Source organism: Anoplopoma fimbria, chromosome 22 (assembly GCF_027596085.1).
Source record: "Anoplopoma fimbria isolate UVic2021 breed Golden Eagle Sablefish chromosome 22, Afim_UVic_2022, whole genome shotgun sequence".
In the NCBI taxonomy this organism is placed as follows: Eukaryota; Metazoa; Chordata; class Actinopteri; order Perciformes; family Anoplopomatidae; genus Anoplopoma; species Anoplopoma fimbria.
Genome location: NC_072470.1, coordinates 6424441 through 6441786, shown reverse-complemented (window position 1 = coordinate 6441786; position 17346 = coordinate 6424441). Strand labels below are relative to the sequence as shown.

The window sequence follows — 17346 nt, the reverse complement described above, 5'->3', positions numbered from 1 at the left end:
CCTCCTCCTCCTCCTCCTCTTCACTATCTTTTCACCTCTAAATCCTCTCTCACACATGCAGACACGCACAAACAGGCTTTCCACTGGAGACACTCAAGAATCAGTGTGATTCAGTTGGCTTTTACTTGTTGTTGAGTTTGCCCCATATTAAAATCCTGTAAATATAAATATAAGTTGACACGTTATTACGACATCTGTTGTATCTTTAAGAGCGTCTTCGACTTGAAAAGTAACTTTAATTGTTGAATATGAAGATAGAGCTGAAGTGACACTGATAAAATAGAGCTGAAAGCTTTCATTTCTTGTTTTAATGGACAGATAGTTGGGTTATGTATCAGTTTGCCCCTCAGTTAAGCCCCTGAAAAAAAGGATGAATGAAATAGTGAAGGGGGTGTCAGGGCTTGGGGGAAGGGTACAAGGAGGCGGAGGGACATTCTTTCTAGGCCCCCCATAATCACTATTTGTGTTTGGCTGCATTGCCCCACTTCCACTGTGTGTGTGTGTGTGTGTGTGAGAGTGTGAGTGTGTGTGTGTGTGTGTGTGTTGTTTGTAGGGTAAAGGGGTTCACTTGCAGCCCTGGCCGCTATAGTTTAATTTCATTCATTCCTCTGAGGACAAAGCGGGGAGTTTTAGGGTCTCAGCACCAGTGAAAAGCAGCCCGACGCCTGAATGTCTGATATATGCTCTCCATTCACCCCAGCAGGACTGCGTTGATCGTTTCAACTTCATGAAATTGTTGTTTATTGGATATTTACAATTGTTTTTGCAATATTCAGAAAGATAATTGCGGAAAAGCTGACGCTAAACTTAGCTGTAGGTTTTAATGTGTAGTATGAAGGGTTTGAAAAGTGGAAAAAGGGGCCTAATTAGCAAATCTCAATCAGCTGTGTGTTCCCACCTGCAATTAAAGGTTGCCACGGTGATGGTCACAGCTGAGTGACTCCTGGGTCAGACAGTTCTTTTGATACAGACTTAGACACCGTGATTCCTATCGCCTACATTTTTTACATCGTGAGAAAAAGTTTTGTACGGCCATCCTCCACATTGTGATCGTTGTCAAAGACACACACACACACACACACACACACACACACACACACACACACACACACACACACACACACACACACTAGATACAGATACAGTGGAGTCAGAGAGCGCTGCACATGCCTGGCCGTGCTCCAGAGTTTGGGTCTTAACCCGAGCTTACTGGCCGCCACAGTGAACTGACAGCTGGCCCGACGACGCACTGAAACACACACCCTGACATGCGACTCGCTCACACACAGTCTGAACATCGGAGCGTTTCTAAAAAGACAACCGTGGCCCTCTCAAGCTTTACCCATTGTGTTGTTTTTTTTTATAGAGCTACTCACATTTTTAAAGCACATCCTCCCTTCCTCCTTTCTGGTTTCTGCTAATTATGGCAGAGTTGTTGTTTTGGGGTAAATTACAGGCTGGTCGACTTTGGTGGAAGCTCTGTGGTCTGTTACACTCTATTAAAGTGGACCTGCTTTACCATCTCTCTAAACTGTATCCTGCTCTTTTAGACTCTTCTTTAACTATTTCCCTCCTTCTGTCTTGCTTTTCTACTCCCCTTTTCTGCCTTATTATATAACTCTTTCTATAAACCCTTTACTAATGTCTTCCTTCCTTTCCTTCCTTCTTCTTCTGTCCTTGCTGCCTCTCTCCTATACTGTTATTACTCAAGAGATGGTAGAAAAAGTATGATTTATGTCACCGGATGATTCCTGAGTCATGGTTCTGTCATCTTAGTGTAATCCCTTGATATCAGGAGCCATGCCCAGTGCTTTACTGGCATTATAACTCTATGTGTGTGAGTGTGTGAGTGTGTGTGTGTGTGTGTGTGTGTGAGCCAGCCAGTGTTGTGCACCTCCAGTGTAATAGATTCCTGCCTGACCACGACTACATGTGTTTTTCGTTGCTGTGTTTAGTCGTAAACAGCTCTAATCACGCTGTCCTGTGCTAAGCGTGGACTTCACAGGAGACCTGCAGCATGCGGTGTGAGTCACCGTCTAGCCAACGGTGCGCTGACACACTGCATGTAGCATTACTGAGGATCTAAGCTCTTAATCTGACGGGGTTTCTTCATCATATGGAGCGTCTGCAGAAAAACAAGTGTCCTCAGGTCACAGCTCAACTAAAGAAGTGACATCCGAATGTGCAGTTTTCTGCTTCCGATGCCTGTTAAAAGACTACATTTATGATGCAGGATGCTAGTTGTTTGTACTATGAAAACAGACTTCTGGTATCAGTTTCTGCACACGCATCATCCTGCACATTGAAGCCCAGCGAACTATCAATACGAAAGCAGTTCTGTCGGCTGGCTCTGCTTCGAAAACATGAACAGTTTGCTCGTTTTGCGCTTAGATGGTAATTGATGCCTCTCGCTGCCAGACCTACCATACTGCTTGGAAACCTTGCAAACACTCCCCTCACACCGCTCTCAGCGCCAGCCTTTGTCCATACTGCCAAACACACACATGGACTTCACAGTGATGCTGCTTCTCACACACACACACACACACACACACACACACACACACACACACACACACACACACTGACATGACAGAAACATCACAGTTTTCATTCACAGATGCACACACATGATTGTACACAATTCCCTCCCTTGTGTTTTGGCATACACGGGTCACACATGGCAGCCTAATGGGTGGTGGAGAGTGTCATTTTATCTCTGTATTTTTCTGTGTCTACATGTCTCGGAGGGCTAAATGAGATTACTGTAATCCAGCTTGGCCCGAGAGAGGAGGAAATCTTACCCTGCTTTCTCCCCTCTCCTTCCCTTTCTCCTCTTTGGAAGTTGTTCTTTCACTCTCCTCCTTCCTCCTTTCTTCGCATTTCCTGGCCTCTTCCTTTAGTTCCATCTGAAGTGCCTATACATATATAAAATGTCTATGCAACAACAAGGTTAGAAAAGGTTACCACGGCAGCCATTGTTACATAGTTTGACACCAATCGCTAGCCAACAAGTTTATATATACACTTCAAATACACTTCAGCTGTTGGCTATAAAGATGGGTCACACTGAACTATTGGCTCCATATCTGAACGTGGTTGAACGTCCTTCCCACAGCCTCATTTTAACTTCTTCATCTTTGTGATCTGATCCCATTTTTAACGTTCGTAACAAGCAGCCAACCTAAGCCTAATGCACTCAGCTGTTCTTAATTGCAAAGAGCTGATGACTTCGTCCGCCAGTTCTACAGGGCGATAATAATTAGGATGTGTTTTGAGTCATCTAATCTCTCCGTGTGTCCGTCTTTTTCCTCAGATGGCATCCTGCAGAGGGAGGATGGTCCTCTGTGTGCAGCAGAAATCGGCTCTGAACTCCAGAAACAGTTTGCCATCCTGCCAGGTTGGTTTGATTTCTGTTTCTTCTGACAGTTACACACACACACACACACACACACACACACACACACACACACACACACACACACACACACACACGCACACACACACACACCATTCTCTTGTTATTGTAAAATCGGGCTTCGTTATAATTAGACTGTGAGAGATGCTCATTAAAGCAAATTGAACTAATTAACTGCAGCTCTAGCAGACCCAACATTTTGAATAGGCTTAACAAATGCAATTGAATGAATCGATGCATTACTGTTGAATTATTGTGTTAGATTCACAGTGAAGTAAAGTTCAGGATGAACTAGTAACCCCAGATAGATAGCGTGGATTAGAGCAGATTAGATTGGAGAATTGGGTTGTTTTTGCAAATTCACATTCAAATAAATTAAAGGGGGATTTATTTTACAAATATAGCAAATTAGGGTTATTAAAATAACGCAACAGACCTCCACTATTTGTCTTTTTTATAAACTCTGACTTCACCCCTGTTGCTTTCATTTACCAGATTTTCTCTCCTTCGATCGGGTAGAGCTATTGAAAGCTTGCAGTCCACAGTCTATGTCTCAGCACATGTAACACAGATTTGTTATCCAGGTTCAAGAAATAACTCCACTTCTACACAGTCTGCAGATTTTAAAGTGGCATCACTCGAAAGATTATTCTGTGTGTGTGTGTGTGTGTGTGTGTGTGTGTGTGTGTGTGTGTGTGTGTGTGTGTGTGTGTGTGTGTCTGTGTGTGTGTGTGTGTGTGTTATTTTAAAGTCTGTACTTAACGTAGGTGTATTAAAGGCCCTGTCCTCTATGCTGCTTTTAAGTTGCTGTGCTTTTGTGCCGTTTATTTTTCTTGTGATTTATATAAAAATAATTGTAAGACAACTGCAAAATTTCTGTACTTGAACTAGTTCTCCCAAAGAAGACCTGTCATGGAAAGTAAAGTTCTCATTAAAAGCACCAAATGGTTTAAAGTTTGACATTTTATTTCAATCTTTACAATCCTAACAACTGCTCGCATACAAAACATGTGCACACAGAAACTCACACTTCGGTCCCAGTGTAAGGTTCCCATGACGATAATGCCTGCCGAGTGACGGCATCTAAATAATTCATCATCAAGATGATCTGCTTTGCAACCTGACCCAACAATGAAAGAGAAGGCGGAGTGTACGTGTGTGTGTGTGTGTGTGTGTGTGTGTGTGTGTGTGTGTGTGTGTGTGTGTGTGTGTGTGTGTGTGTGTGTGTGTGTGTGTGTGTGTGTGTGTGTGTGTGTGTGTGTGTGTGTGTGTGTGTGAGGCACTTTTGTACCTCGGTCAGAAGTGATTTTTGGAAAATGGATTTAAAATCATGTAACATGTATTTTAATAATGAGTCTCCCTGACCTCTGTGTCACCAGGGGGCCGCGGGATGGACGGCAACCCCATCATCGTCTTCCCAGAATTCCCAGATTTCCATGAGCTGGAGGAGGACGAGGTCCGAAATGTCCTCAGCTACCTCAGCAGCATCCCCAGGTTAGCGGCACACACCCGCACTCACACCATCTTCTCCACAGCTTCTTTTGGTTTGACAACAAACAAACTGTGAAGGGGATCTGGCCAATTTGTGAAGGTGCGATACCACGTGGGGCCAGCAGATGTCAGCAGCGCGATACCAAAGGCCTGCTCCAAAGAAAGCTGCTGCACAAAAGACATAAATAAATAAATTATACAGAGAATGTAGGATTGCACAAAAATATATTTTGAGAATGAAAGGAAACAAAAAATATATATTTATTAAATGCCACTAAAGCCACTGCACTAGAATTTTTCAAAATAAGACACCACCATAATCCCCATCCCGTCAGCAGGGTTTTAGATGTGGCTTTAACACAATTTGTTTTGCTTATTGAATTGAAATTAATTAATTCATCATACACACCTCCTTCCTTCCCTCTGTCCGTCCTCCTCCTCCCCTCCTTTATCCTCTCCTCCCTCTCACCTCCCCTCCCTTTCTTTCACCACTCCTTTATTGCTGAGCGCTGCATACTCATGCGTACACACACATAATTAAGGGGAGGAGAAAGGATCGAGATGTATGCATCTATATAAAAATGGTAATGTGTGCGTGTGTGTGTGTGTGTGTGTGTGTGTGTGTGTGTGTGTGTGTGTGTGTGTGTGTGTGTGTGTGTGTGTGTGTGTGTGTGTCATGGCGGCCTCAGTTTTTTTTTTTTTTTTTTTTTTTTATGGCTCATCACCTTTCATATCTCCCCCCCCTCTCTCTGAGTCCCCTCCCTTTCTCCCCACAAGCTATTTGCACCAAGCTGCCAATCGGCTGCACTCTGCACCCTGATTGGCTGTGGGAGAACAGCAAGATGCAGGGCTCGGTTCTAATTGGCCGAGGGTGGGAGGCAGGTGGTGGAGGAGCAAAGGGAGAAGGGGAAGGAGGAGGGAGAAGGGGAAGGAGGAGGGAGATGCTCTTTAAGGATGTGAACGGTCACCTCTTTCTATCCACGAGCTGCAAACAGATTATTGTGGATGCAGGAATTGAACACTGACAACAGTGGAATAAGGAACATTTAAGGGGGAATGGATTATTGCTGGATGCTAACAAAGGAATATTAAGGATTTTTGGTGTTTTTTTTTTCTCTTGGAATAGCAAAGATCTACTGCAGATTTTCAGCCGGGTTCATTCAAGTGGTTGTAATATTTTTTTCCTGTAGGGATGGATTGAGGGTTTGATGTCGCAGCGTTCACTGGGTAGTGTAATGTTTTCTTAATGTCTCTGTGAGTGATGATGAAAATTGGCTAATAATGACGCCCAGATGGACCAACTCAGCAGTATTTTTATGTTGGCCCCACTGTGTGTGTGTGTGTGTGTGTGTGTGTGTGTGTGTGTGTGTGTGTGTGTGTGTGTGTGTGTGTGTGTGTGTGTGTGTGTGTGTGTGTGTGTGTGTGTGTGTGTGTGTGTGTGTGTGTGTGTGTTGTGCTTTAATCGTTAGGATGTCCAGCATGGACCTTAGCCGGAAATACTGCATTCACACAAACGGCACACTGACACACACACATTAGCTTTAATGAGGTTGCTACATATGGTGCTGCCTGTGGAATGAATGAAATGGAATGAAGATCTTCACACGCATATTAACGCAGAGCCAAGGTTGCCATGGTAATCACAAAGGTCTCTAATAATCATCACTGATGACAGATGATTACCACGGACACACAGGCGGTTGTTACAAAGGTTTTAACCTCTCCCAGCATTGCTTTTTAATCCCAAAATAATATTCTCTCCTGTTGTGAAGACCACCGAGGTCCTGTCATTTTTATATCATTTTTATATCATTTTTATATCATTTTTATATATGCGATTATGTGTCAGTTACAGTGACCTGGCCTGATGTCATATAAATAATGCTTGCAGGTTGCACTTTCTTGAAATGGGAATTGCTGTGCAGGAATATCGTAGTAGTTGGCGAAATATGGGGATACATTTTTAAACATTTGCAACTTATTTGTAGGTTGAAAATTTAAGGTATGTTTTCTGTGATTAGGAAGAAATCTGAATTAGTGGTACATGAATCTATTCCTTAATCCTGATTTGGACCTGTGGTATATACAAACACATATAGAAAAGTGGTTTCCGTGGTGATAACAATGTGTTCTTCTCCCATGCAGCGTTGCAGCATCAGGATTGGGTTTCATCCTGGTCATCGACAGACGACTGGACCGATGGGCCGCCGTCAGGGCTACCCTGCTCCGCATCGCTGTAAGACCCTGTGTGTGTTTGTGTGTATGTGTGTGAATGCATGGGATCAGTATGTTTGGGTGCATCATTTGCTGATGTTGTACCTCTGAAGCCTACAAATGGCTGTTTTGGACCGTGTGCATTGACTCTACGCGTGGTAATGCTTGTTTAAACACAGATCTGTGGTCTGTAGTTGCTGGTGTCAGCTGTGTGTGTGTATAATTTGGTTTGTCACCACTTAAAGTAATGGATGTTTTGGTGTTGTGTGTTTGCTAGCTTGTACAAACTTTACATTGTGTGTGTGAGTTTTGATTCATTCGCTGTGTATAGAGAGAGCATGATGGCAATTAGGCGACTGTGTTGTTTTTCCCTTCTGGATGTTGAAATGAAACAGGAGGAGAGTTAAAAATAGCGTATTATGCCGGAGTGGGTGTTGGGTTTACGCAACATGTGAACACAGTGTGTGCGTGTGTGTGTGTGTGCGATGAGACAACGTCCTGTTAGACATAAAAGGTCCAAACTGTGCGACATATTAGCCGACTATTCCATTTCTTCTTGGACAGGGTCAAACTCTCTCTCCTCTCTGAGATGATAAATCGAAGAGGCACCACACAAGTGAAAGAGAACAGGATGTAAGGGAAGAGAAAATGGGGGATGATGAGATGAGAAAGGGCAAAAATGTAGAGAGGAAAGAGAATCATGTCCAGAAAAATTAACGGATAATGAAAAAATAAAAAAAGGTAGGAAAGAAAATAGATTTATCTGAAAGAAGTGAGTGGTAAGGGTGAAGTTTGCAGACACTATCACTGCCTCGTTAGCTCCCTTTGTGCCTTGTCAGCTTCATGGATTGTCCTCCATACAGTCCAATCTGTGAATAATGATTAACCAACATGAGGACCAACCTTCACCACACCCTACACATCTGTTGTTAAGATGCTCATCCTGCATTACACCGCTTAGCATGTTGAGAATATGCAGGAATATGCTAATATATGCTAATTAGACACTGATTATAATCAAATCTAATAGTCCTTCCCCTGGTATTTCTTAGAAACTATCCCCACTGTGACAATAAGACACTATGAAGCCCCTTGCTTTACAATTACTCCACCAAGTCAGTTTAACCAGGACACACAAAACATCTGCACAATCAGACACCCCCCCCCCCCCCCCACACCAATCACAACGGACCATTCCAGTTCTATTGTCTTAGTCCAGTCATTTGGCCCAGTCCATGTCCTTGAAAGCGACGCTGATGGACTGTGTGTTGCTCTGATAGCAGGGAGCCAATTAGTAGGTGTCTCTCTGTTTTAATCCGTGTGGAATAATGAGGAACAAACCAAAATACATGGAAACCCTTGCATATTTATTAGCATAGTATGAATGTTAAGGAGAAATTTATATAAATTCTGAGCACTATTATGAAATATAATTTTATGTTTTCATCGATGGCTGGTGACTGACGAGATGTGTCCATTTTGTCAGTGTTGTAAAATATTATTTCCAAGATTTCTGGGAAATGCTCTTTATTTTATTTTATTGCCAACAGTTGGATGGGATGATTAATACCACTATTGTGACAACATAGCTTAGCATTATAACTGGAAACACTCTTCAAAGGTAACATAATCCACCTACCAGCACCTGTAAAGCTCATTATTTAACTTGTTATATCTCTATTGTTTAATCAGCATACAACTTAAGTTCTGTCTTTGATGACAAAAAAACTAGGGACATAAAAAAAAAATATCTAAGATAAAATCTGTCAAGAGTGGCATGTTTTGTTTTTTTCATCCAGCCTTTTGTGCTCTACGTTTGTGTTTCTACCGCTCTTTGCTCCTTGGAGTCATCTCATACTTCCCTTCCCACACAGCGCTTTGAAAAGTAACACTCAAAACAACTGGGAACCCTGTATTATTATTTTTAGCTGTAGTTAGAGGCTGCTATTCTTGTTGGCGGTGCCTTTTGTTGACAGTGATTTATTGATGATAAGAAGATGCACCTGTTATATTTTAGGGAACTCAGACAGAAATGTTGCACTCAGATGACACAAAAAAAGAGAGAACAAGGTGGAATGATGTATTGAATGAAATATGCAAACAAATCACTCTGATATTTTGGATATAGGAGATGCACAGATTCGGCATTGTAATCAGCACATTCAGGGGACAAAGGCTTTTTAAATCTAGACTTTTTATCAGCAAAATCAGGTCCTTATTTAGTCAATCCTTAGATCCTTAAACATACGTCTTATTTAAAAAGATACACCAGGTGTTTCAGCTTTAATTCAGTTGCATGTTTCATGTATGAGGAGCAGAATTGTGTCCTGAGGAGTGCGTGATGGAAGCAGCAAGCGTTATAAATGAACCTGAAGGCGTGAGGAGCAGGTGTCTCACATGTTCCCCTCAGTTCAATCCCCTACGGTGGATGTCCCTCTTGGTCAACGCCTACTTTGTCCACTAGCCAATGACACACAGTCTTACTGGAGGATGAAGGTCGTTCGTCTTCCCGTGAGACGCTGTGCTCATCAAGGCCGCTCAAGGTCGCCCGTTGCCATTTGCCGGTTCTCCCGCCGGAATGAAAAAAAAAAGAAAAGAGGAGTGGGCAGTATTGTCATGTGAAGCCAGAGATTAGTGTACAGCACATGATGCTTTCACGCTGCCATGTTATTTATCTGAACAGCAGTTTTTAGTGTACACAGTAATGTGCCACAGTGGTAAATTCAACTGAGGATGAACTTTGACCTCTAGTTCATCGTCACCATAAAATAGGCAACAGTTGCTTGTTGTTGATCCACCATCCAAATAGCAGAATGAAATTAGGGCAAACACGATGAATCCACATGCTTCTGCAGTCAAATGAACATGGGACATTTTCGCTGCAGCCTGTCTCTGTGATTTAGGAAGAAGGATATGCAGTCATTGAAGCATACAGGAACATTGCTGCGGGGTGAAGAAACAGGCAGCTCCATCAGCTGGTGCAAAGAAGAGGCCTGCATTTGTTACATTTATAACCATCCAGCTAAAAAGGCAGTTACCGGACCGCATCTTCTGTCAATCTCTTTGTCATAACGTGGACATTTTTCATGGCCAAAAGCAGAGATGCAGACAGAGGAGGGGGGGGTTATATATAACCCCCAGGAGAACAATGTGGATGTCATTAGAGGACATGACTGGAGTGGTTTTCCTCCCCATAAGAATATAAATCACCCCGGTCAACAGAAAATGATATTCTAATCCTAATCATTTATTTATGTGCGGTTTTTTATCTGTGAGAAGTGTGCACCGCTTTGTCGTGGAAGTGTGTGTCCAGGGAATGTGTATGCACATTAGCATGTCTGTGTTCATCTGTCGGGGGGGATGCACCCAGCAGATTGTGTATTATCATGTTAATGCAGAGCCACAAATTAAACCGCGACCTCTCAGGGTTTATTGAATTTAATGGGTTCCAATTACATATGTATTGCTTGCTGTGTTTTGTCTGGTGTGGTACCGGTAGAACATGAATCTGCTTGTATATTTTTGTCTAATTAACGTCCTGAATAACAGTTATTATGCTTTTTTAGTTGCATCTTTCCTGCAGTTTACCGCCTGCTGGTGCTACTCAAAATACGCTGCCCGGTTTCGGTGGAAATTAGAGAGGAAGCTATGTAGAACGAGCGTTGAATTTTCCAACCTGGCTCTCTTTCATCAGCATCACAGCAGGCGGAGAGTGTGTGTGTGTGTGTGTGTGTGTGTGTGTGTGTGAGCCAAAAGTAAATGAGTGGAGCAGCAGAGTGACTTTTAAAAGACTTGCTCAAACACACAGACATCAGTTACTCTCTCTCTCTCTCTCTCTCTCTCTCTCTCTCTCTCTCTCACACACACACACACACACACACACACACACACACACACACACACACACACACACACACACACACACACACACACACAATGTCTCTCTCTGTATCATCACTCTCTCTCTCTTGCATTCCGTAATGCATTCTCCATCTCGCTCCATGCGTTTTTCCCAAGGAGAGTGGTTTCCATGGCAACGCCGTGCAGGCATTTCATGACTATGATGTATGTGCGCCTCTGTGTGAGCCCAGACCTACATGCAGACTAAATTTAAGCCCTGTAAAGTATTTATATTTTTTTTTACTGATTCTGTCAAAGCTTGTGTCTGGTTTTATGGGATGTTCTCTGTGATTCTGATGAATATCAACGACGATGGATGCAGGCAGTGGGTGGCACCATTTTGTTGTTATGCATCCCTATGAATTGTTTAAATATTTCAAAAACCAAAGCATTTCCATTGCTATTCTGCTAGGTTTTAGTCATTTGGTTGTTTGCATTAGCAGCTCAGTACACACCTCTGCTACTAAAATGTCATTGACTAGAAAAGCCAGGAAGAAGCAGGAATCATGTTTGATCGGGATGTGATCCAACTTCACACGTCTTGAATATTCTCAATGTTTAGTACAATATTCCCACTCTTTTTTTCTGCTTTATTTATGCCAACGCTGACAATTTAATGAGCTTGTCACACATCTCTCAGCTTGCCTCTGGCCCTGTATGTTTGTGTGTGTGTGTGTGTGTGTGTGTGTGAGCATGTCACCCTACATCGATTTATGATGCCTAACAGGGTGGAGCAATCCACCCAGGGTTTTAGAGGAAGCCATAACCAATATAGCCTTTCAGCTGAGTGGCCTCTTGGGCTGTTGTCTGTGTAAAGGCAATTCTACGCTTTTAACCTGTTAGTGCCGAGGTGGAGACAGAGAGCTGTGGTTACTCCCCAAAGCCACAGGACTAATTTACCTTGCAGTCACCGCTTCCTAGATGAGGAGGTGTAACAAGGGAGCAACTGTGAAGCAGTGTAGGAGATTTAGTGGATATTAAATCCTGGAAAACAAAACTGTTCATGGTTCAGGATTGCAGCAGAGGGACAGCTGTTATACAGGGTCTAGCTTCATAGCTCTCCAGTAGTACTGAACTTAAAATGTGACAAAAAATAATGTATGAAAGTGAAGAAAGCAGCTATATTAAAACAGTGCTTTTTAGTTGTTGTTTTAATCAAATCAAATATGGCATCTGTGACTATTTTTCTTTCCACCTCACAAAAAGTGAAGGCCTGAATATCAAAATGTGAATTGATGCATGTGATACGTCATTCATCTTTATCCTTACATACTTTTCTACTCCTGATTTCCTCTTAAATTGATAGACAAACATACTACCTGATAACTTAAACTTAAACCTTAACTACCTGTTGTTTTTCTCTCCCAGGGTTCATTTCCAGGGAACTTACACTTGGTTCTGGTGTTGCGTCCCACTACTTTGCTCCAGAGGACTCTGTCAGACTTCCTGTTCAACAGGAATGAGTTCAAAATGAAGGTGTGACTTGTACATTGCATGTGTCTGTCTTTCCTTCTTTATGCATTGTAAGTTATGCAGGATTATCTTTTACCAAATAAAACTTCATATGATCAGGTGGTGATGCTGAGTTCGGTGACTGAGCTCCATGCCTATATCGACCCAGGACAACTGACCACAGAGCTGGGAGGAACGCAGGAATACCGCCATGAAAGCTGGATCTCACACCGCACTGTATGTACACACATGCTTTTTTTCTGTTTCGTTTTGAAGTATTATTATTTTGTGTTCGATGTCAGAAAAAAAGCCGGTTTCACTAATCTTGTGCGACCTGAACGTCTGCCTCCGCAGGCAATCGAAGCGTTCGCCCTCATGGTGAAGACCACGGCTCAGACCCTGCAGGCCTTTGGCACCGAGCTCGCAGAGACGGAGTTACCCAACGATGCCGAGGCCACCACCAACCTGCTGCACACACACACTCAGAAAAAGGATACAATGAAGGTCAGATATGCCTTTCTGTCTTTTCCACGCATGTTAACCAACCATTATAGGGCAGTTACAAGGCAGGCGTATTGGCCACAAGAGTGTTGAAGAAAATGATTTGTTTGATTTCCAGGAGGACCTGCAGGTGGCTTTGTCTCAAGGGGGACGCCTGTTGGAGTGTATAAACGAGCCTCTACAGATGGACCCTGAATACAGCATGGCCAACGATGAACTTGAAAACTTAGCTACTGTAGAGAGGTAGAGGAAGGGATGAATGCAAACATAAATATATGAGGAAGTTGTCTATGAACTCATGAATTAATCCTCCCTCCTTTCCTCTCAGACTCCTTGGTCAGCTGGACGAAACAGAGACAGCGTTTGACGATTTCTGGGAGCGTCACCGCACCAAGCTGGAGCAGTGTCTCCAGCTCCGACATTTTGAGCAGCACTTCCGTGAAGTGAGTTGAATTCTGGGAAGTGTTGTTTTGGACAGCTTAATCTGGCAATATGTGTGCACATAACTCAACACCCTCAAACAAAATGTGTGTGTTTGTAGGTGCGCGCCCAGCTTGATGTGACATCAGAGCGGCTGTCTGGTTTCTCTGAGGTCAGCATAAGCCCCGCCCACGCCGAGCACGTCCTCCGAGAGCTCAGCGGCCAGGAGGACAAAGCCTGTGTAAGACCCACGCACACACTGTCCTGATTCATCATGCAACACATGCTCAACACTTTCACCTTTGATGCATCCTTGCGGCCATGTGGCTGATGATATAATCAATGTGATGCCCTTTCCCATCCCCCACTCACTGCACAAGCTTCACAATGTGAAAATGCTGATATGGGTTCTTTAGACCGAAAGAGGTTGTCTGACCATCCAGCATTAAGTAATGAACGCTCCACTCTACTTAGACGGAGAGGACAGAGACGGAGGACGAGAACACATTGTTTTATGTCAGCGATTGATTGACGATGTGTTCGCTGCTGTTAGCTGACAGCCCCGGTATTCTCCATGTATCCTCAAGTATGTTCTGATATGTGTTTCAACAGGACTCACTGGACCGCGCCCTGTTGCTGGCCTGTGAAGGTGACATGCTGATAGAAAATTCCCACTACGCAGAGGACTCCATCAGGCCCAAGTGCATTGAGCTGAGGGCAGTGTGCGAGGAGATCAGCTCCACTCTGAGGACCAAGAAGAGCCTCCTGCTGAGGGCGATGGAGCTCCACCACGCTCTGGAGAAGGTAGGAGAGTGGGTCAGATTGTGCGTGCATGGGAGATGAAGAAAGATAATCCTTTGTGTTGTCATTTTTGGGGAGTTAAGTAACAGAAGAAGGAACTTTTTCCATCCTAGGCTTCACGGTGGTGTGAGGAGGGCATCTTCCTGTTGGCCAGCCAGCCAGTGGACCGCTGTCAGTCTCAGGATGGAGCTGAAGCAGCTCTGCAAGAACTCGAGCGATACCTGGACACGGCGCTGCTACACTCCATCGCCGACCGCAGTGCCATCTGCTGCCAGTATGAGGCGGTGCTCACAACTGAGCTCAGGGTCAGTAGAAAGTGGATTTAACAGATGTTACTATGTTCAGTTTACCTTTAAGTTAATTCACTGCAATATCTGTGATCGTGTTTGGTTTCCATCAGGACCAGGTAGAGAGAGTTTTCCAGAAGCAAACCTCCGTTCAGGAGATGTTTGAGAAGAGACGAGTCAGCCTGAAGAAACTCGCCGCCAAACAGACCAGACCAGTCCAGCCAGTAGCACCAAGACCCGAAGTGAAGTCTCCGCTCTCATCTCCCAGTAAGCCTGGATCAAAAGATAAACTGGTTTAATGAAGGAGACTTGATTTTAAATCTTCTGACCTGGTTTGTGTTTTTTTCTCTGTCCTTCAGATCAACAGAGAAAAGAGAGAAGATACTCTGCAGATAATCCCATCTGCAAAAAGGTAAATGCATGATTATTTATTAATTGATTGGCAGTATATATTTAAACTAGATTTTATTTTATTTTACTTACTTTATGATGATCAGTTCGAGGTAATAAAAGTCGAATACTATGTATGAATGTGTTTGTGTGTCCAGGTGGAGTCTCCCTTACATAACGGTGGCATCAGACATGCTTCTCTCTCAGAAGAGGAAGAAAACCTGGCAGTGCTTCGGCGGTAAGGGGGTCAAAGGTCATCCTCAGCGCCATGGATAAAGAAAGCAGTTTTACTGTAACTGACAGAAACTTATTTTTGTCTGTGTTGCAGCCACGTGATGAATGAACTGCTGGAGACGGAGAGAGCATATGTGGAGGAGCTACTGTGTGTGCTGGAGGTGAGTTTTCGTTATGTCACTTCAACAAGTGCAATACATCTGTATCTGTTCTCTGTATCTGTAACATATGTCATGTTAAACTCCAGGGCTATGCAGCGGAGATGGACAACCCAGCCATGGCTCACCTCATCCCTAGCACCCTGCTGAGCAAGAAGGTCGTCCTGTTTGGCAACATGTCTGAAATCTACCAGTTTCACAAGAGGTACGCTTACTTATCAATCTTCTTGTGTAACTCTTTGCACAAAGGTGAATAACTGTATAACTCAAAATAACCTACACTCTAAATCTTCATGTTGTTTGCCTCCAGGACGTTTCTAAAAGAACTGGAAGCGTACACCGACTGCCCAGAACTAGTAGGCCGCTGCTTTTTAGAGAGGGTAAGCCCTTACCTCCTGCACTCTGGTGTATACTAAAAATAATCTTTATCTTAAAAAGTCAAATCAATTTAACGTCTCTCTGTAGATGAAGGACCTGCAGATCTACGAGGCGTACTGCCAGAATAAACCACGCTCTGAGAGCTTGTGGAGACAGTGCTCCGACTGTGCCTTCTTCCAGGTAGCCTTTTCACCTCCATACGTTAGCAACACCTTCCTTTCTGTTTAGCTTATAAAAACGATAAACTCTAAGTAACTTCGTTGGTTTGTGTTTTGTTAACCAGGAGTGCCAGAAGAAGCTGGAACATAAACTTGGTTTGGACTCCTACCTCCTTAAACCCGTCCAGAGAATCACCAAGTACCAGCTACTGCTGAAGGTGAGCTCTGTCCATGTGCTGTTTTTACTGTGAATCCTTGAGGGTTTATTTCAGTCTCACTGTATTCTCCGATTTTTGTTGTGTGTTTGCAGGAGTTGTTGAAGTACAGCAAGGGCTGCGACGGCTGTGATGACCTACAGGAAGCTCTCTCCTCCATCCTGGGGATCTTGAAGGCTGTTAACGACTCCATGCACCTCATCGCAATCACGGGATACGAGGTCAGAGACAGTCTGAGTGATTAGGAGCAGTCATTAAGTTAGTTGAATTATGCAGGAGTGGACCATAAATATCTGTCTGTTTTTATCACTCTTTCAGGGTAACCTCTCGGATCTGGGTCGCTTGCTGATGCAGGGCTCCTTCAGCGTGTGGACGGAGCATAAAAAAGGTCACGCCAAGGTCAAAGACCTGGCCCGGTTCAAGCCCATGCAGAGGCACCTGTTCCTGCACCAGAAGGCGCTGCTCTTCTGCAAGAGGAGGGAGGAGAACGGGGAGGGCTACGAGAAAGCTCCGTCTTACAGCTTCAAGCACTCCCTCAGTGTAAGCTCACATGAATCAGGTTTTTTGTAGTCTTGAAACCCAGCCATAGTGAACAATCGGGATTAACTGTGTGCCTTCATTCTCCTCTCAGATGAGTGCGGTGGGCATTACAGAGAGCGCTAAAGGAGACAACAAGAAGTTTGAGATTTGGTGCAACTCCAGAGACGAAGTCTTTATAGTCCAGGTGAGCTCACTCAGCCTCACTGCCTTAATAGATTATTGAAGAAACCCTATCTCTGTTAATGCTGTGTCATTGATTTTCTCATTTAGGCTCCAACACCAGAGATTAAAACATCATGGCTGAACGAGATCCGCAAAGTTCTGACCCAACAGCTCAAAGCCTGCAGAGGTATCGTGAACACATGGCCACACAAATGCTTGTTTGTGTTTGTTCTTCTCTGTCTTTTGCACAACATACCCGCTTTCAACTGTAGTTCATGTTTCAGATGCCAGTCAGCAGAAGAGCTCAGACTCCGTTTTCCCGAGTCCCACCAGCAACAGCACCTCCATCTCCCTCAGGTGGGTGTCCAGCCGTGCACACATGAGGAACAGCCACATATACAAAGCCTTTTACTTATTTTTTATGCTTTCTTTTTCTCGGTCCCAGTCCATTTCGTAGTAGCAGTCAGAAAAATCAGAAGAAGCAAGAGGAGAAGAAGGCGGAGACGAGCTCGGTGTCTGACTCCTCTTCTTCACCGAAACAAAAAGGTAAATGTTTGATAAATCCTCACTCTTAGATATGAAATGTACAAGTCAACTGTGGCTGAGATGCTCCTACAGAGAGCTGCA

The 17346-nt window shown here is 43.8% G+C and overlaps 1 protein-coding gene across 5 annotated transcripts in view; it reads left to right on the top strand.

Moving 5' to 3' along the window:
- The window catches only part of mcf2la (mcf.2 cell line derived transforming sequence-like a), a 40628-nt gene that overhangs the window by 17103 nt on the left and 6179 nt on the right, over positions 1 to 17346 (top strand). For 4 of the 5 annotated variants that reach the window (XM_054623601.1, XM_054623602.1, XM_054623604.1 and 1 more), the window contains 25 exons: positions 3317 to 3400; positions 4798 to 4912; positions 7055 to 7145; positions 12392 to 12499; positions 12596 to 12712; positions 12830 to 12979; positions 13095 to 13219; positions 13305 to 13419; positions 13518 to 13637; positions 14009 to 14200; positions 14311 to 14502; positions 14598 to 14751; positions 14844 to 14896; positions 15033 to 15112; positions 15203 to 15269; positions 15356 to 15471; positions 15577 to 15646; positions 15732 to 15824; positions 15928 to 16020; positions 16113 to 16238; positions 16336 to 16557; positions 16649 to 16741; positions 16828 to 16906; positions 16992 to 17076; positions 17165 to 17265. In XM_054623601.1, the coding sequence (XP_054479576.1) occupies positions 3317 to 3400; positions 4798 to 4912; positions 7055 to 7145; positions 12392 to 12499; positions 12596 to 12712; positions 12830 to 12979; positions 13095 to 13219; positions 13305 to 13419; positions 13518 to 13637; positions 14009 to 14200; positions 14311 to 14502; positions 14598 to 14751; positions 14844 to 14896; positions 15033 to 15112; positions 15203 to 15269; positions 15356 to 15471; positions 15577 to 15646; positions 15732 to 15824; positions 15928 to 16020; positions 16113 to 16238; positions 16336 to 16557; positions 16649 to 16741; positions 16828 to 16906; positions 16992 to 17076; positions 17165 to 17265 (2841 nt within the window). The remainder of the gene's footprint in view (positions 1 to 3316; positions 3401 to 4797; positions 4913 to 7054; positions 7146 to 12391; positions 12500 to 12595; positions 12713 to 12829; positions 12980 to 13094; positions 13220 to 13304; positions 13420 to 13517; positions 13638 to 14008; positions 14201 to 14310; positions 14503 to 14597; positions 14752 to 14843; positions 14897 to 15032; positions 15113 to 15202; positions 15270 to 15355; positions 15472 to 15576; positions 15647 to 15731; positions 15825 to 15927; positions 16021 to 16112; positions 16239 to 16335; positions 16558 to 16648; positions 16742 to 16827; positions 16907 to 16991; positions 17077 to 17164; positions 17266 to 17346) is intronic. The other variant, XM_054623603.1, reaches the window with a different exon arrangement.